We start from the raw sequence: 18,896 nt of genomic DNA on the forward strand, positions 1-18,896 counted from the left end.
CCAGTGCTCCCCAGCATCACCAGGGGCTGACACTGCTGGGTTCTGGTGCCTGTGCCCTCCAGCCCTAAAATCACAACTGTGTGGTGGGTATGCACTAAACCCAGGTAAAAATAACTCCTGCATCCTCTCTGGGCCCTTACACTGAGCAGAAACACAGCTGGATCTGGGGTGTGGCTGGGAGCTGGGGAGGGAGCCACACACCCTGTGCCCCACCAGATGAGGACAGGGCAGCTCTGTGAACCTGTGCCTGAAATGGAAAATGATGCTCAGGCAAAATGGAGCAGGGAAAAGGGGATTCCCAAATAGTTTTCCCTAAGATCAAACAAAAAACCTTCATCCTTCCACTTAGCTGTGATAAGTTGCCCTTCAGGACCAGCTGAAGCTCTGGTGGTGTCTCCACGAGGTCAGGGCAGCATTTTCATTATCCTGTCTCTTAATTTGCAGTGAAGCTCTGCCTTGCCCAGCATCCCAGGCTGGGCTCTCCATGGACTGGGCCTAGGCCTGACTTAATTGCAGCCTGAATTAATTTGGGATGTGATGGATAAAGGCTGGCAAGGTCCTGATGTTGCTTTGCGTGCTTGGGACTGAGACTCATCTCACCCCCCAGTGCCACACACTGCTATAAATAAGTGTTTGTGTAGGAATTTAAGAAATGTTTGCTTATAATAGTTAATATTGAAAATATCTGAATGTTCTCTATCTCAAAATAGTGTTTCTATCTACAAGTGACACATCCTGCGCTCCCACTGCAGCATTGCAGAGCCTCTTCCTGGCACTGCCAGGATTCTGAGCTGCTCTTCCAGGGGAATATTCACTTTGTCCAGTGGGGAAGAGCTGAGGGAGGTGTTCCCACCTGCAGTGAGGCTCAGGGAAGGGGATGCTGCCCTGCTACACTCAGCAGGGTGCAGGAAAATCAGTCCTTAATTCAGAAAATGGGCTGGAGGGGGATTCCCTCAGAGGCTGTGGCCATCTCCTGGTGTTGTTTGGGATGGAAAGGAAAAATCCAGTGTGTTCCTGGTCAGGCAGGGGGTGAGGACACTGCTGAGCATCCCCAGGCTGGGGCAGCAGAGGCTGGAGCAGAGCCCAGGCTGTGTTTGCTTTGTTTGCTGCAGGCACAACGTGGGTGCTGTAAATCAATGGTCAGGGACTGCTGGGTGTAGCTGCTGTGGCTTTTCTCATTCTGGGCATGGGAGGATGTTTGGGCAGGCAGGAGTGTTAGTTCTCCATCAATTCCTGTGGTTTTTTTAGCAGAGTGGTGGTTCCCTGTGTGTTACTGTTGTTTCAAAACCTCATGGTATTTTTTGCCACCACCAAACTGCTACACCAGAAAGTTTAATTAAGAACTTTTCTCAGCTCCCTCTTTAATCTCTGCCTGGCAGAAAAGGCATGGAATGTTTTCTGCAAGATTTGGGGGATATTTACAGGGGTTTTTGGTGGCATTTCCACTGGTGCTGATGCCTGAGGAAAGCCCACCAGGGCAGCCTGTGCTGCTGCCACACAGGTTTGTCACCTCTGCCACCTTCCCAGGCTCCTGACATTGTTGTTTTTATTTTATAAAGGGCTGCATGCTGCAATGCCAAGGGAAACTCAATTATTAACAAAAAACAAGTTGGGAAGATATTCTTGCTTTTGTTTTTGCTGGTCCCTCGCCCCTCCCTGCCTGGCTCCCTGCTTGGGGACGGGCTCTGCAAGGCTGATGCTGATGCCAGTCACATCCCTGGAAAATCCCTGGGCCAGCCTGCAGAGCCTGCTAGGCCCTTGCTGTTTGTGGATGGGCTTTCCAGGGAGATGCTGCCTGGTGGAAGCCTCTCTCCATCACTGTCCCAGCTGCAGATGCTGTCACAGCTGGAGGCCAGGGATGTGGAGCTGTTTGCTCACAGAGCAGTCGGTGGCTCTGCTCTCACCTTGTGTTTGTTAGAATTTTTTTTGTCTTTTTAGGGTTTTAGGCTTGGGTTTGGGTTTTTTTTCCCCCAGGTTTTTCCTTGCTTTCAGTGCTATTGTACTGTTAAAGACTGGATTTCCTGAGCAAGTTTTTGTGCCATTGGGGTGGCAGGGCTGACCTGTGTCCAGGCAGTGGCTGGAAGGTGTCTCAGCTCCACAGCCAGAGCACTGGTACCTCCTGTCCCTCCCAGGGACAGCCCTTTTAATAAAGCAGTGTTTTGTTGCAGGTATAAAGCTCATATTCTCCATCCTTATCAATGTCTTGTGAATCTCTGGAATCTCCATCTGATCTTTAAACACTGCCCCAGGATATTAATGTAGTACAGCTGTAATTCCTGGGGCCCCTCTCCCTTATTGAGCCAGTGAAGAGGAGAAGTTTAGATGATAAACAACATTAATGACTGTTTGTTCTGCTTTTCCTACAAACTGACTCTCTCCTTAGAAATCCACCTCGTGTCTGTGCTGTCAGCTCCAGAGTGAGATGAAATTTTTGGAGGGCAGACTGTCTATCTCAAAGGTGCCAGGGGTTTTAGAGTTAACTGTACAGATGCTGAGATGTTTGTGCCAAGCAAAGGGATGGCTGGGCAGCTCCCCTCTGCAGGCAGGTGCTGGGGGAGCCCTGCCAGCACCCCGGGGCTGTTCCTTGGCAAGCCAGGTTCACTCCCAGACACAGAGGGGATGTGCCCATCACGTACCTGCCATCTGCACAGTCTGCTCTCATTGTCAACCTTCCCTGTCCCTGAGTCACTCCAGCTTCTTCCCCAGTGTCCTCTCCTTGGAGCCCCAAGGGCATCTGGAGGAGACGGGACCCTGATGTGGGGTGTGCTGGGAAGCAGCTCCCTGGGGGCTGCTCCCGGGGGGCATGTAGGGGGGCACAGGACAGGCTGTGACAGTTTCCTCCCTGCTGCCCCAGCTGATGACCAAGCACCCTGCCAAGCGGCTGGGCTGCGGCCCCGAGGGGGAGCGGGACATCAAGGAGCACGCCTTCTTCCGCTACATCGACTGGGACAAGCTGGAGCGCAAGGAGATCCAGCCCCCCTTCAAGCCAAAGGCTGTGAGTCTGCTGGGAGCCCTGTGCCTCTGCTGGGAGCCTTGTCCCTCTGCTGGGAGCCCTGTGCCTCTGCTGGGTGCCCCTGTCCCTCTGCTGGGAGCCCCTGTCCCTCTGCTGGGAGCCCTGTCCCTCTGCTGGGAGCCCCTGTCCCTCTGCTGGGAGCCCTGTCCCTCTGCTCATGCCCTGTCCCACTGCTGGGAGCCCTGTCCCTCTGCTGGGTGCCCCTGTCCCTCTGCTGGGAGCCCTGTCCCACTACCCAGTCTCCCCCTCTGTCTCACTCCCAGGTGCCCCCTCTGTCCCAGAGTCTCTTCCCCCCTTGGAAGGTGCTGCTCATTCTGGAGGTGTCTCCTTAGAAGGTGCTGTTCCCTGGGATGCTGGGCCAGGAGAAGTCCCTGGTGCCTGGTCCCAGCTCTGGCTTGCAGGCTGGCAGCTCCCATATTCAGCTCCTGGACCCCTTTGTGTTGCAGCCTTGTCTGTTTTGTTATCCTGGGTCTGTTGATCTGTTGGGTTTTTCCTCCCTTTTTCTCAAGCTGACCAGATCTTTCTTTTCCTTAATCCCACTTTATTTCAAGACCCGAGTCTGCCTGGGTGGGCAGTGGAGCTGGATTTCACCACAGCTTCTCTCCAGGGTGGAGGGAGGCTGGAGCCTGGCTCTGTGTGAGGGGATCCTGACTCCTCCTCAGCCCTGGCTGTGCTGCAGAGATGAGCTGGGAGTGCAGCCTGGGGGAATGAGCAAACCCAGGTGGAGGCAGCAGCAATTGGAAGCTGTTTGTCAAAAAAGACAGGAATGCTCGAGTGTTCCTTGTCCACCTGTATTTGCAGTGACATCTGTCCATGTGACACCAGTTCAGGGGTGACACCAGAGCAGGTGTGCAGCCTGAACCCCAGTGTGGGTCTCCCTGCCCATGGTTCTGGGGCTGCTCTGAGTCCCCAAACTCTGCCTGACCCCCTGATGTCCCTGTGCTCTCCCTGCCCTTCTGTACACTGGGAACAGGGATGTCCCTCTGGGATTTCTCTGGTTTTCTGTCCCTGCTGGACTGGCTGGGTCACAGCAGTGTCTGAGTCTCTCTGTGGGTCTCCAAGTCTTGGATTGTTCTCGTGCTTTCCCCCCTGTTGGCTGCAGTGCCCTCACTGGGCACTGGATTTTCACAGAGAGCTGAATCCACACTGAGTCAGATCCCATGGCTGATGTTTGTGACCAGCCTGGGGACCTGCCTTGATCCCTCCTCACAGAGTCCAGGAATGCTCCATGTGTTTACTGCAGCCTCCCTGTCCCACTGCCCATAACAGCACACCTGCTTTCCTCTGCTTTACAGATACCCTGCTCATTTAGGGGCCCCTTTGGTGCTTGGAAAACTCTGCTTTCAGGGAAAACATGGAGTGGGAGCTCCTTTGATGGAGGGTGCTTGGTGCCTTCAGCTCTGCTCTCTCTGTGCCTCTCTGCTCCAACAGGTTTTTCCCTCCCACAGCTCCTTTCCTGGCTGATCAGAGTGGAGTGAAACACCCCTGTGGTGGCTGCCCAGGACCCTCCACAGCCCCATCTGCTCTGGCATGGTGGGCAGGGATGCTGGCCTGGAGAGCTGGTCCTGGGGCTGCTGGTCCTGCCCTGCCTGTGTCTGGGGCTGCTTGTTGGGATTTCAGGCAGGTGTTTTTTAGCAGGGTCACTCCTGGCAGTGGTGCCTTTGCAGGGAGCTCCATGGATGCTGTCCTTGGGGCTGCCCTGCCCTGCACAGCTCAGGCTGTGTCCACACCACAGAGGGCAAGTGTCCTGCTCTGCTTTTTTCCTGCTCTGCTCCTGTCCTGCTGTCCCTCCTGCCATGGGGATGGCAGACACAGGTGCTGGGATGACACGGTCTGCATTGCTGCCTGCCTTTCCCTGGCAGGGAAGGAACCTTTAGGGCACTGGACTGTGTAGGAACAGCATGACTGGGGAAGCTGTAACTCTGATATCCAAGTACAACGTTGTGAAATTGTCTGGGGCTGTTTGTGCACCCCATAATTTGTTGTCTGGGGGTGGGACCCAATCTTTGTGCCAGGGATACTGAGGTACGGGGGGGATCCAGGAGCTCCAGCTGTGGAGGGATCCTGTCCATACCTGGATTCACTGTAGGGGTACCTTCCTGGGGTTATTCTGCACAAGTCCCTCTCCTGAATCCATAGCTTCTGCCATTTCCCACCTCTGTGTCCATTTTCTAGTGAAGCTGCTGCTGTTGTGTCCCCTCCACCCATCTCTGTCCCTGAGCACTCCCCACTGTCCCTGCCTGCTCTGGGCAGGGGCAGAGCCTTGGTATTTGGTGCTTTACAGTGAGAAACAACTGAATTCCATCAAAAGCACTTCCTACTTTAAAATGTGCAAATTCTGTCCTGTTTTAAATGTCTCATTTCTCTAAAAATCCCTCTGGCACCATTCCTGGGGAGGGGCACTGTAAACTGCAGGCTGTCACTTCACCCAGCAGCTGGCATCTGGAAAATTCCCTGTTTGATAGGACAGGGAGATTAACAGCAGCTGATTTGGGATTTAGGGAGGATTAAGACAACTCAGGTACCTGCTGATAGCTGATATTTCTCCAGCAGTGCCTCTGTGCTGGATAAAGCTGTTTCTTTGGTGCCAGCTGTGAGCACAGGGTGGAGCAGGGGATGGGGATGGGGATGGGGATGGGGATGGGGATGGGGCTGGGACACTGCACAAAACATTTGGGGGTGACAGGGAAGATGTGGCCAAGTCCTTGTGACCTTCAGGTGGCCACACCAGGGCACAGCAGGTTGGTGCTGCCCTGGCTCTTCACCTTGGCTTAAGTCTGTTTTCCTTTTATTTTTTTTTTAATGATTAGCATCTATAAAGGTCAGGCTGCAGGAATTGTCTGTATCCAAAGCTTCAAAATAAGGAATAAGATGCAAATGAGGGCTGGGAGTCAGCCCCCACCTCTCCCCAGCCTCTCCCTTCTCCAGGCCATGGGAACAGCAGCCAAGGGGAGCAAATCCCCATCCAAATTATCTTCAGCTTCATTTTGCTTGTGAGGCATCATCAGTCCATGTTTTTTGGACTCCTCACCCCCTGCCAGGCCCACTCTTGCTCCATGTCCCTGCTGCAGCACCCACCAATCCTTTGGCCACATTTCTGTGCTCCTGCAGCCTCTCTGCAGTCTGGGGCACTGGGAGGGTGCAGCAGCTTGGGAATTGCACCCCTCCCAAAACCTCCATCATTTTTCACCAACAGCAAATGGAGGCTTCAGCCTGGCCAGGCAGCTCGTGCCTGAGCTCTGAGTGAATTCCCAGGAGCTGCTGTGTTGCTTTGTGCTTGATTAACCTTTATCACAGAGTCAGGAACAAGACAGATCAGGGGCTGGCTTGTCTTTGGTGCTTCTGACGTGGGGCTCTGCTTGGCTGCTCCCTGCTCTGGCTGGTGCATAACAATTCCTTCCCTGGGTCTGCAGCTACCCTGGGAATGTATTTACACTTCCCTGCTCTCCCTGTCTCTCGTTGAGATAATTATTGTTTTTGGTATCTAATTACTCCTTTACTTTACATAAAGCCTAGTGATTTGAAAAGTCTCATTTTGAAAGCACTGAAAGAACCCAGGATTATTCACAACAGCATGGGGGATTTAAAAAAATCACTTTTAATCTAATAATTTTTAATTGCATAAATTAATTTCCCCCTAACTGCTTGGAGTTAATTAATATTGAAATGCCACTTACAGACCCAGATGTGTAAAAACACCAGTTCCCTGCACAGGGGGTTTTGTAGCCTTAGTTCAGCCTGTGCAAGGTGAGTTCTAATGTTTGCATAAGCAATTTCCTAATTAGATGGGATTTAAGGATTGAGGGGCTGACATTGGCCAGGTGGATGTGCTGAGGTTAAACATCTCTGGTAATCCAGTCAGGATTTGCTCTGGGAGACCCAGGGCCCTGTAAAGACTTTCCCTGGGATTTCCCAGACTATTCAACCTCTGGTTCAGTGTATTAGGCAGAAATTTGGCTTTTTCTCTGGGAGGGAAGGGTCCTACACCAGGATCCCTTGCAGTGGCTGCTCTCTTTGACAGCTGGAGCATCCCAAACTGGATGCCAGACACAAGTGAAAGGCACCACTGTCCCCCCTGACCAGCACAGGGACCCTCAGTGTGGCCCCAAGTTGGTGCTGTGACCCAAATTCCCTTGAATGCTGTTGCCAGAAGAGCCCTGATCCTCCCAGGGTGCAAGGAGCCAATTCCCTGGCCCAGAGCAGCCCCAGGAAGGTCAGACTTGCCCAGGAGATGCCTGCAGGGTGGGATTTTGCCTGTGCCACTGGTTTGGAACAAAACCCTAAAATCGAGGGTGTCAGCACCCCCCTTGGCCCTGGGAGCCAGGGTGGGAGCAGCAGCATCCTGGGTTTCTTAAGGTCCTTGATTGCATCCCAGGGATCAATGGAAAATATTTTATTGTGCCTTTTGTCTCTATTGGAAATCAAGCAGGGAGGTGATTAAATACAAGGCCATCTTTGGAGCTGACAGGTTTATTTCTGCAGCTCAGGGAGAAAAGCCATTCTGTGCTGGCTATAAATATTGGACAGGACACACTGGGATTTATGTGAGATAAATTCCCACCCTCCCCCTTTCTCCAGTCAGCATGGAGTGATGCCTGTACATTCATCTCAGACTAAAATGAGGACAATTTTTTACTAGATGGCTTTAGATTAATGTAAAAATTCATATAGCATCTGTGTCCATGAACCAGGAACTCAAATTTGGGAGGCTGTAAAGAAGGTGCTGGTGCAGACAGTGACAGGATCCTCCCTGCTCTGCCTCATCCAGGGCTGGGCCAAACCTGGAGCCTGGACCTTGGGGTTGGGCTGGGGTGTAAACTCAGAGACAGTTTTCAACTTTAAGATACTGATTTTACCCATCCATTTTATCTGAATCCAAACAGAAAGTCCATAAATTCCACACAGCAGGGCAGGAAATGCCATGGATAGATGCAACTTCTCAGATTTTCCATCCACATATTCTTACCTCATTGTGTGATAGTGAGCAATCCTTGCTTGCCAATGTGCATATTAAAATATATTAGTGTTTCCTATTCCAATAACTGGCAGCCTCTCATCAGGATTAATTCTCCAGTCTTTCTGAGGGGGTTGCTGGTTTGATTTTTTTTTTATTTTTATTAGTTCCTGAGCACATTTGTTCATAGCCAAGAGGCAGGCAGTGCTGTCAGACACTGGTGGGCTGCCCTGGGTGTGCAGGGAGCTCTCCTGGAGCTCAGGGGGGATGAGAAGGGGCTCTGGGGGTGTGCTGGGGGCTGCAGGTGAGCCCTGCCAGGGGTGGCAGTGCCCAGGTGAGCCCTGCAGCTTTCCCAGCCTGTGCCAGCCCAGCCTGGCTGCTCGTGCCCTGCCTGTGGCTCCTGGGCTCTGTGGGGCTGGAGCTCTCATTTGCAGGATTTCCCTGCTGCTCTGTGTTAATGTGGTGGTTTTGGGAAGGTGTTGGCTTGTCAGACATCTCAAACATCCTCCCCAGAGAGGGGCAGGGGAGCAGGGCTGGGCTGGGCTCAGCAAGCAGAAGCTTAACCAAGCCAGACTGGAAATGCAAAATGTGGCTTTACCAACATGAGGATGCCACAGTGCCCGTGCTGAGGGGGCTGGAGCTGGAGTTAAATCCACTCAAACACTGCCCTTGAGCTTTGTGGCAAGGTTTGAGGAGAGCCAAGTGTCTCACCTGGTGCTGTAAGGACACACAAATCTGCCAAAGGAGCAGACCATGGATATCTGATGGATATCCATGTTGTCTTCCCTGAAACCTCCAAGCTGAGGAAGGAGCTGGGGAACATTGACTTCTGCATGTACTCCTCATTAATATTTTATTATATTTAGTCTTCTGTTTATTAAAAATGCAGATCTGTTTACTTAACAAATGAAAGTTAAATGCCCAGGAAAAATTGTGGCAGTGCTTGGAGCTGTGTGTTCTCCCTGGGGCAGTGGGAGAGAGGCTGGAGGGACTGGGAGGAGCAGCCTGAGGGACTGGGAGGAGCAGCCTGGTGTGTGTGACAGGAGGGACAGTGGGGCAGAGCCCCCCATGTAGCTGTGGGGATGTGACAAGTGGGTGACAGGCAGGGATGCAGCCTGGTCTGTAGCTGTGCAGTGAGCTGGCATCCACCATGGTGTTGTTATTCCCTTAAATCAGGGTTTGCAGCCTGGGGAGCTGCAGGACCCTTGTTCTGATTGCTAAGGAAATTAAATCAGATGTTTTGAACCATCTTTGGTCTGACTGGACTGTAGGGAAGGGACAGCCCTGGGAATCAGAACCAGGAATCATGGAACATGGAATGGATCATGGATTCCATGGATCATGGAATCAGAACATGGAATCACAGAAGGGGTTTGGGTTGGAAGGGATCTTCAGGCCCACCCAGTGCCATGGCAGGGACAGCTCCCACTGTCCCAGTCTGCTCCAAGCCCTGTCCAGCCTGGCCTGGGACACCCCCAGGGATGGCTCCTCTCCTCTCCTGATCAAGAGGAAACCTCTGAGCAGTCCAGACATGATGGAAACCTCCTGCCCAGGGGAGGGGGGGATTCCCAGGCGGAGCAGAGCACATTGACAGGAGTGACCATGCCCATCACCCCCATCACTCCCATCACACCCATCCCATTCCTCTGCAGCCCTTGCTGTGGCACAGCCAGCTGTGCCAGCCCTGCCCTGCCATGCCCTGCTGACCACCAGGTGTGTTTTGCCCTCATCCCACGCTGCCTGCCCCACCCACCGTGGTCTTTTCTCCCCTCTCATAGTGCGGACGCAATGCTGAAAACTTCGACCGGTTTTTCACGCGCCACCCGCCCGTGCTCACACCCCCCGACCAGGAAGTCGTCGGGAACATTGACCAGTCAGAATTCGAAGGATTTTCCTTTGTTAACTCTGAGTTTTTTAAGCCTCAAGCCAAGAGCTAAGTTGCTGTGCACATCTCATCCCTGCATCTGTCATCCGGCTCCCGCTGCTGTTGTGGTGGCACGTTCCATGGCAAAGCCTGCATCCATGGGTTGTCTTTAGCTCCTGACTAGAGTGACCAGATTTCAAGTGTCTTCCTGTTATTTGGGGTGTCACTGGAGGGGAGTGATGTGCAAGAAATGCTGCAAATGGGCTTTTGTAACATTTTGTTTGTAGAAAATGGGAACAGCTCAGTGGGTGACAGAATGAAAATGGAGACGCGGTGACAACTGGGAGAAATCCCTTCATCATGTGCTTTAATTCCTGCTCTTTCTTTTTACCTAGTGTTTTAATATAATCATGAAAATTTAATATTTAGCATTCTTAGCCTTAGTGGCAAGTAAGTGTTTTTAATGAAACCATTCCCCAGAGTCTCTCTGCTCCCAAAAGCTCTGCAGAGCCAAGATGTTGGGTCTGGCCCCTTTTTTGTCAGTCCTGCTGTGTGTCCAGTCCCAGCACAGCTCCCCTCTCCTGCCCAGACATTTTGTGCTGGCTCATTCCCAGTGCTGGGTCCCCAGCAGTGGGATAAATTATTTGGGAGGGCGAAGCTGCCACTGGCAAAGATTTCTCCTGATTGTGCAGTTTCTAAGTAGCATATTTTTTAAATCAAAGCAAACATCCAGTTGTAAATGGGAAATTTGGAAGAGCTGCTTTTGAATCCGTGGTCACCCTAGTAAACACCACCAACATCCGTTCCCTAGTGAAGCTTTTTCTTCTTTTCAAATGCCAAAGCCATTGATGGAGTTTGTTACCTGTGCTTTAAATGTGTCAAAAATGGTATTGACCAAAAGGGGAGATATTTCACTCTGAGCAGTATTGGGAATTCTGATATGAAGTGTGCAAGGACACTTGTTTCAATGGAAACTTCTATCCTTAACAATTGCCCCTGGATATTTAAATGGCCCCAGTTTTGTTTCTGGCATCAAAGGAAACATTTCAGGAAGGCTGAATTTCTCTCAAAAGGACAACAATCACCTTGCTTCCTTTTATACCCTTGCAGATGTTCATGGGCTGTCACTGTATCAAGCTTGATTTGTAATGTGCCAATTTTTTTTTTTTTCTGATACTGATTATAAAATAAAAAGTGAGAAAACACGGCCCAGAAACCTGCATGTGTTTGGCAATAATGAGTGTGTGCAATTCAGCCAGGTGATTCCTTCCGACTGCTGGGGCTGGAAGCTGCCCTGGCTGCTGGGGGATGCTGGCTCCTTCTTCCTTTGCGTTTATCCCAAAAATCCGAGGTGGGATGTACTGGAAGCATCATCCAGGAGGGAGTGATGCACAGCTCCACTCGGGCTGCCCCGGCACGGACATGGAAGGAGTTTGTGAGGAAGAGGACACAGCCCGAGGGGAGGACACGGGAGCGCTGCTGCTCCCGGGAATCTCCTGCAGCGCCTCGAGCAGAGCCGGGACTGCAGCATCACCTCCAGCCCCGAGACTGCAGCGAGCGCCGGTGACTCACCCAGCCTCATCCTGCCTCACCAGCCCTGCCTCCTGCTAAAGAGGGATTACAGCCTCCTGTCACCTCCCTCCTGCCTTCGGGGACCCACTTCTGCCGAGGTCTGGACGCTGCAAGGTTGTTCTGAGAGATTCGGGACGTCAGACATCGGTGGGAGCTGATCCTGACACCCTCCACCCTGGAGCTGTGCCACGGGGAAGGGGCTCCTTGGCAGTGGCCAGGGAGGATCCTCATCCCTGGGGGCCGGGCAGAAAGCTCTGGGACAACTGTACCTGGAGAATAGAGCCACGGGCAGCGGGACACGGGCTGTCTGCCACACCATGCCACCACCGTGCTGTGCCACCAACACACTGTGCCACCACCACACCATGCCACCACCGTGCTGTGCCACCACCTCGCCGTGCCACCCTGGCACCACCCCCTGTGCTCCTGGCTATGCTCCTCGTCACCTCCCAGAGTCTGCTCCTCACTGTGGAGGCTCTTCCAGCCCCGAGTGTCCCCTGCACTTCCCTCTCTCCATGAGATCCACGCAGCCGTTCCCTGCCTGCTCCCACCTTGTTCATCATCCTGACAGAGGCCAAATTGCCACCAATTCAGGCAGAATTCAAGGTAAGGCACCAACACCCTGCACTCTGCTGTGCTCAGCTCCCAGCCAAGCCCCCGGGAGTGGGGGCTGCTGGGGAGGGCAGTGCAGGGGGGCAGGCTGCCCTGAGCCCCCTCCCGGGCACATTGCAGCCTCTCCCAGGCATTTCTGCTGACAAAAAGCAGCAGCAGGAGGTTTTTCACACTGCAGGCTGAGCACTCCCAAGGGCTGGGGACCATGGTGGCGATTTGCACCAGTCACATGTGGATGTGTCATTCCCCTTTGCAGCATCCCACAGCATTCCTGCTCAGGAGAAGCTGCTGGATTGGTAGGACAGGGCTGTCCTGGCCCACGGTTTGGATGGATGTGGCCTTCAGGAGCCATGTGGTGAGCTCAGATCCCTCCAGGAGCCTGGGAGCACTTTTCACAGAGACCCTGAGTGCAGCCATGCTCTGCCAGGACCACCCAGCCCTCGTCCCAGGGGGATCCTGCTGCCACCGAGGTGGGCTTGTCCTCACTTTCCAGCTCCTTCACCCTTTGCCTGCAAAACTCTGCACCTGAAGTTGACCCCTTGACCCTGTCTGCCCTTCCTTGCTCCTGCTCTGTGCCCCCAAATCCACATCTTCCTTCTCTGCTGGAGAGAGGAGCCCTGGATGGACTCTGGCACTCAGGGATGGGCTGGGAGCTGCAGATTCCAGTGCCCTGTGGAGCATGGCCGAGTGCTCAAGGCCTGACAGCACAGCCACAGCTTGGCTCTTCTCCTGCCTTTCCTCTCTCAGCTCCTTCAGTTCCATCCAGACCTGTTTTTCTTCTCCTCGTCTCTTCTTCATCATTCTTGGCTTTTCCTGATCTTCCTCTCCAAGGCTGAAGCCATCCTGATGGGATGTTTCCTGTGAAATCTCCAAGCATCTCTGGAGGTCCTCATGCATTTCTGGCTCATCTCCCAGGGCTCAATCCAGCTGCAGCTGCAGTGTGGTGCTCTTGGGATGTCCAGGCTGCCAGGAGGACCTGGCTCTGTGTCCTGGCCATGCTCCTGATTGAGGCATGAAGTTTCCCCAGTGTCCCATTGGGCCAAGAGGGGTGCAGGGTGGACACAGCATCTCTCCTGCCAGTTCCTTCACCAGGACAGCCATGGGGGTGGGCTGGGGTGCAGGACCTGCAGGACCCCCACAGTTACTGTGCTCAGTTCAAGCTGGCAGATTAATTGAGGATTGGAAATCCTGGTGCAGCAGAGCACAGCCAGGACTTGGCACAGTGGGGTCACACGTCAAAGGCAAAGTCTGGGAAAAATGGAGAACGAACAGATTTCTACAAGGCATCAAATTTGTGACTGGGTCCTCCCTGTGTCAGGGCAGGGGAAGTCACCTCCAGCAGGGAGTTGGGGTCTCTCCTGTACAGGGACATGGAAGAAGGGGTGGAGAAATCTTTAGTAACAAGGTGGAGCAGAGCCAGTCCTGGCTGCCAATATCCCTCCACTGCCAGTGGTGTGGATGAGGGACCTGGGTGCTTGTGCTGTACCTTCAGACACCCTCCAGCCACGGCTCTGTCCCCTCCCAGAGCAGGACAGCCCTGAGCTTGGGCTCTGATCTGCAGGGTTTGGAGGAGCAGCCCACGCATTCCCAGCGCTGGCTCCGCAGTGCTGATCACAGGCTCCCAGCACTAATCCTGACACTAACGTCCTTTTTTTTCCCTCCTTTGGCTTGGGTGTAGCTGCAAAGTTGTTCTTCTTAAGAAATTGAAAGGAGAAAATGTTGCATATATGGAATTTTCCTTCTCAGAGGTTTTGAAATGCTGTGTGTTTTGTCTGTACAATCCTGGAGCAAATCACATCCTCCATCAATGAACCAGTGTTGGTTAACACCATATCACGGCATCATTCAAAAATCAAGCTTACAGCAGAAAGAGCTCTTGCAGCTGATCATTTTGTGCAAATTTTGACATGGTAATGACTGTTGCTGCCATTTTGAGGCATGTTGCTTCCTCCAGGCTCCTTCCTCCTGTGCAGTGCTGAGCTCTGGTTGCAGTGAGGGCTCTGCATGCTGAGAACTGCTCCGTGCTCTCTCCCACAGCAAACAGGAGAGCAGGGATGCTGCCTCTGAACACAGCCAGCTCTCACCTGTCCCTCTGTGTCCTGCTCGTGTGTTTCAGGCGTGTTAAACTGTTCTTTCTCTTCTTGCTGCTGCTGCAGGGCTGCTTCTATTGTACAGGGCTGGGAGTTCCTGCTCGGTGGCAGCTTGAGAAAGCAGCGTGGGGTGAGGAGTGCTGGGACAGCATCACCCCTTGGGGACAGTGTCACTCCCCTGGGGACAGCACAGCTCCCCCAGCCCTGCCCTCGGGTGCTGTCACCTCTCGGGTGCTGCCACCACCCCGGGTGCTGTCACCTCTCCGCTCCTTCCCCGCTTTAACTCTGTGTTTTCCGTTTTAACAGAAGGACAAACGCGACACTTCCAACTTCGACAAAGAGTTCACCCGGCAGCCGGTGGAGCTCACGCCCACGGACAAACTCTTCATCATGAACTTGGACCAGAACGAGTTTGCTGGATTCTCCTACACCAACCCCGAGTTTGTCATTAACGTGTAGTGCGGCGCAGCCCCGTCCTCGCTGTCCCACGCCAGCTGGCCCTGTACATAGGACACTAGTCTTCCGGGATTAGCAGTGCAGACTCATCCCCTCCCGCCAAACACGCCGGCCGCTTCTCCTCGGAGCCTCTCCGTGTCCGTGCCACTCGCTAGCTTGGTTTCCCTAGCTGGAGGTGTCCGGGGTGCCAGTTACCGGTCAGTGATACTTCTAGGAACTATAGTTGGTGGTGACTAATAGAGTTTTTAAACAGAAATATACCAAATTGCTACGGTCTCTGTAATTTTTGCAGCGGGATGCTGAGATCCCAGTGACCCAGCTATTCCCAAAGCGTTGCTGTGGAATGCTAAGCATGGTTGATCGCTTAAAGCGTTGTGCTGAAGCTTGCGATGAGTGTGAGCTTGTCTTAGAGGAGCCTTTTGTTCAAGACATGGATATATTTGATCAGTGTGGAAAAATCTGCTTGTAGACCTCTATTTTCCAATGCATTGTCCATAGGGTCGGGATGTTCCCTGGAGCATCCCCCACCATCCGCCTTCCCCGCGCTCGGGCGTTGCAACTCCAAACCACTCCCATGCCAGTTCTTGTACATCAGAGCAAACCTTTTTCTAAGTGAAAGGTGGGGTTTTTGTAACATCTGGAACAGTTTGCAGTTTTGATACGCTCTGTCAGCACTCGCATAAATCTTTCACAGACACTGTCGAGATGTAACAGCTCTGTAAAGGATATTAATATTCTGCCAAAACAAAACACATTTATATTCCTGGTTTACAATTTACCAACTGAAAACACGCCCAAGACCAAAGGGCTGCACTGAGGGCTATTTATAATGGAAACTTTTCTACTTTCCACCCTCTGCTATTCTCTTCCAGACTCCAAACCCATGGATTTCACAGACATCCTGATTTCCCTGATTTCCACCAAATTCCTGGGGGTTTTAGTCAGTAATGCAGGACTTTCTGCATCATTAAAAAAAAAAAAAATCTGATTGAGAAGAGACAATTCCAGCAGCTGTTTGTGAGGCAGAGCCGTGGCATGCAGGCGGGCAGGGGCAGGCAGGAACAGGCAGGAGGGAGCAAGGACAGGAAGGAGAAGATGGGTGGATAGGTGAGGGCAGGAGCAGGCAGAGAAGGACAGGAGCAGGGAGAGGAGGACAGGAGCAGGGAGAGAAAGGCAGGAGCAGGCAGAGGAGGACAGGAGCAGGCGGGAGGGGACAGGAGCAGGCGGGAGGGGACAGGAGCAGGCAGAGAAAGGCAGGAGCAGGCAGGGAAAGGCAGGAGCAGGCAGGAAGGGGCAGGAGCAGGGAGAGAAGGACAGGAGCAGGGAGAGGAGGACAGGAGCAGGGAGAGGAGGACAGGAGCAGGCTGGAGGGGACAGGAGCAGGCAGGGAAAGGCAGGAGCAGGCAGAGGAGGACAGGAGCAGGCTGGAGGGGACAGGAGCAGGCAGGGAAAGGCAGGAGCAGGCAGAGGAGGACAGGAGCAGGCAGGAAGGGTCAGGAGCAGGGAGAGAAGGGCAGGAGCAGGCAGAGAAAGGCAGGAGGGGGCAGAGAAAGTCAGGAACAGGCAGGAGCAGGCAGAGGAAAGAAGGAACAGGCAGAGAAAAGCAGAAACAGGCAAAGAAGGGCAGGAGCAAGCAGGAGGGGGCAGAGAAAAGCAGGAGGGGGCAGAGAAAGGCAGGAGCAGGCAGAGAAAGGCAGGAGCAGGCAGAGAAAGGCAGGAGCAGGCAGAGAAAGGCAGAAACAGGCAGGAGCAGGCAGAGAAAGGCAGGAGCAGGCAGAGAAAGGCAGAAACAGAGGCACTGCCTGTCACTGGCCCACCAGTGACCCTGGCTGACTGTTTTGTTCACAGGGGCTTAACATCCCCCCAGGTGAGCATCCCCCAGTCCCTGTCATTCCTGTCATAGCCCAGTCTGGCTGGTTTGCAGGGTGTGTTTTCTGAGCCAGCACTGGTTCTGCTGAATGCAGCCGTTCTTCCTGGCCCCAGGGAAATGGGTGGGATTTTATCCATCATGAGGAATTCTACAGAGGGAACTCTAGTTTGTAGATCTTTTATAAACATAAATTATTTGCTTCTTTTAATGATTCCTTGAGAACTAAAGGCTGCCAGCAGCTAAGGGGCTGTCCCAGTACTGGGGGCTGGATGAGTGTCCCCCTGTTACCCAGCCACAGCAGTGTCCTGTGCCTGTGGGGGTGAGGGCTGAGCCTCGAGTCTTGCCCTGGGCTGGAGGAACCCAAACCAAACCCAGAAAAACTGCAAATTGTGCCAGATCCGGGAGGGGGTTTCAAGGGGCTCTGCACCAGGCGAGGCCCAGGGGTCGGGGGTGGCAGGTGAGGGCTCCCCGAGCCCGGCACATCCCGAGGACACGGCGCCATCCTCTGCAGAGCCAGCTGACCCAGAGCGTGCGCGCTGCTCTCACCTTCCAACCTGTTGCTGCAGAATTAGTGTTACTTCAGTGGTGAATGTTTTTAATTTCCATCTCTTTGGCTCTGAAGGCGCTCCCAGGATGCTGCTGGAAGGTCTCCGGGGCTGAGGGGCGCCCCGGGACCGTGGGCACAATGCAGGAGCTGCTGCGGGGGGAGTCACATCTTTTCTGTTTGGGACTTCTGTGTCTGTGTTGGGGTGACACTTGTGCATGGAGCAGGCGCTGCTGGACACTGAGCAAAGCAGGTGGCCTTGGAGGGGACCTGCAGGGAAGCTGAGATGTGACACCAGGCAGCTTTGGAGGCAGCTTTGGGACTGAGATCCATGCTCCAGGGTGAGCTTGGCAAATGCCAGGTGCTCTTCTCAGGACTCACACCTTGAGTATTCCTGAGGCTGTCCACTCTGCTGCTTGCCAAACTCTTATTCCAAGACTTATTTCCAGATGACCTGTTTCTTCTGGGGAGGAACGTACAGTGGGATGTGCCTGGCCCTGCACAGACCCTCAGATCTGTGTGGACTCCTCCGAGGAAGGGCAGAGTGACAGGGGTTGAGTCACTGTTTATGTCATCCGATGATTTAATCTGCACTGTTGGATGGGGAAAGCAGAGTTTATGGAGGATGCTCAGAGTCTCAGCAGAGCCCTGGTCCCCAGCCCCCAGGTGCTCCACAGGTGTGTGGGGGAAATCCATACCCAGAGCATACCTGCAGTGCTGGGAATGCAGGGGAAGGGGAGCCTCAGTCTGGTGTCCCACCTGGATTCAGTGGGGTCCCCTGGGGCAGAGGGGGACCCAGAGCCTGGGGGAGGGCAGAGGAGGGGCTGAGGAGGCAGGACATGCTCAGGATGGCACATCCTGGCTTTGTCCCAGGCTGGATTCCATCCCAGGGCTACAGGTAAGTGGGTTCAGGCTCTCAGCTGGTTTTCCCTGGGACAGGGCTGGATCAGACAGTTCCCTCTGGGGCTGTGCTGAGCCTTTGGCTGCTCCAGAGTCTGCCCTGCTCCCAGTGCAGTGTTCATGGCTGGGAGCTGCTGCTGAGCCTGTCTGCCCTGGCTGGGGCTCTGAGCAGCCTTCTCCTCATGAGACCCATTACCAGAGGAGCTATTGATCCATTTAATCCATTTAATAAACAAATGTGAGCTTGTGCAGTGGCCAAGCCATGTGTCCAGATGGAAGATGAGTGGGTGCAGGGCAGTCGCTGTGTTCTGGTGGTTGTGAGTCCCAGAGCTGGAGCCCCAGGGAGGAGCCAAGGGGATTCAGGCACAGGACACGAGGATCCCACTGTTCCCAAGGGCTGGGATTGCACCTGGAGGGTGCAGCCTGCTCTCACTGCCAAGTGCTGTGGCTGCTCTGCCGTGGCAGGAGCAGGTGAGGCTGCCTGAGCACACGCCTCTGGCTCCATGCATGGAAGTGTCACCTGAGCTGTTTATTTCTGATCACATTCAAAGTGGCAATTAAAACAAGGAGGGAAAAAAAAAAAAAAAGAAAAAAGAAAAAAAAAAAAGGAAATGTTTATTGTTGAACAGTTTGTGTTTGTGAATTTGATTTCACCTGCAAGTATTTGATGACTTTTCTACATCTAGACTACCTGCTGTGTGTTGTCAAACAGTTCTCATGAAGACCTCCTTTTAGATGGGCATATACTCTTGATTCAATTTGCTGCATGTACGAAAAATAAAATATTTAATTTTAAAGAAACCCTGAGAGCTTGGCTTCCTTTGCCCAGGAGACTCTGGGGATGAGCCTGGGGCTGGGCATGGGGAGGGCCCTGGGGCCTGGACAGCAGGAAATGCTGGGAGGTTTCAGGGATTTGGTCAAAAAGCTGGGGACAACAAACAATTGGGGATTCTCAGTGACTGGAGCTGCCTCAGTGCAGGTCCCAGAGAGGAGCAGCTGCACCCAAAAGTGCACGGTTGGG

The 18,896-nt window shown here is 53.4% G+C and overlaps 1 protein-coding gene across 2 annotated transcripts in view; it reads left to right on the forward strand.

The window, feature by feature from the left end:
- PRKCB (protein kinase C beta) overlaps positions 1–18,669 on the forward strand; it is an 86,796-nt gene extending 68,127 nt beyond the window's left edge. Inside the window, exons 16-17 of one of the 2 annotated variants that reach the window (XM_079321252.1) lie at positions 2,855–2,995; positions 14,412–18,669. In XM_079321252.1, the coding sequence (XP_079177378.1) occupies positions 2,855–2,995; positions 14,412–14,564 (294 nt within the window). In that variant the 3' untranslated portion in view covers positions 14,565–18,669. Of the gene's footprint in view, positions 1–2,854; positions 2,996–9,745; positions 11,036–14,411 lie in introns of those variants that run through there. The other variant, XM_079321251.1, reaches the window with a different exon arrangement.
- The last annotated feature ends 227 nt before the right edge of the window (positions 18,670–18,896 follow it).

The sequence above is a fragment of the Erithacus rubecula genome (assembly GCF_903797595.1).
Source record: "Erithacus rubecula genome assembly, chromosome: 17".
Classification (NCBI taxonomy): Eukaryota; Metazoa; Chordata; class Aves; order Passeriformes; family Muscicapidae; genus Erithacus; species Erithacus rubecula.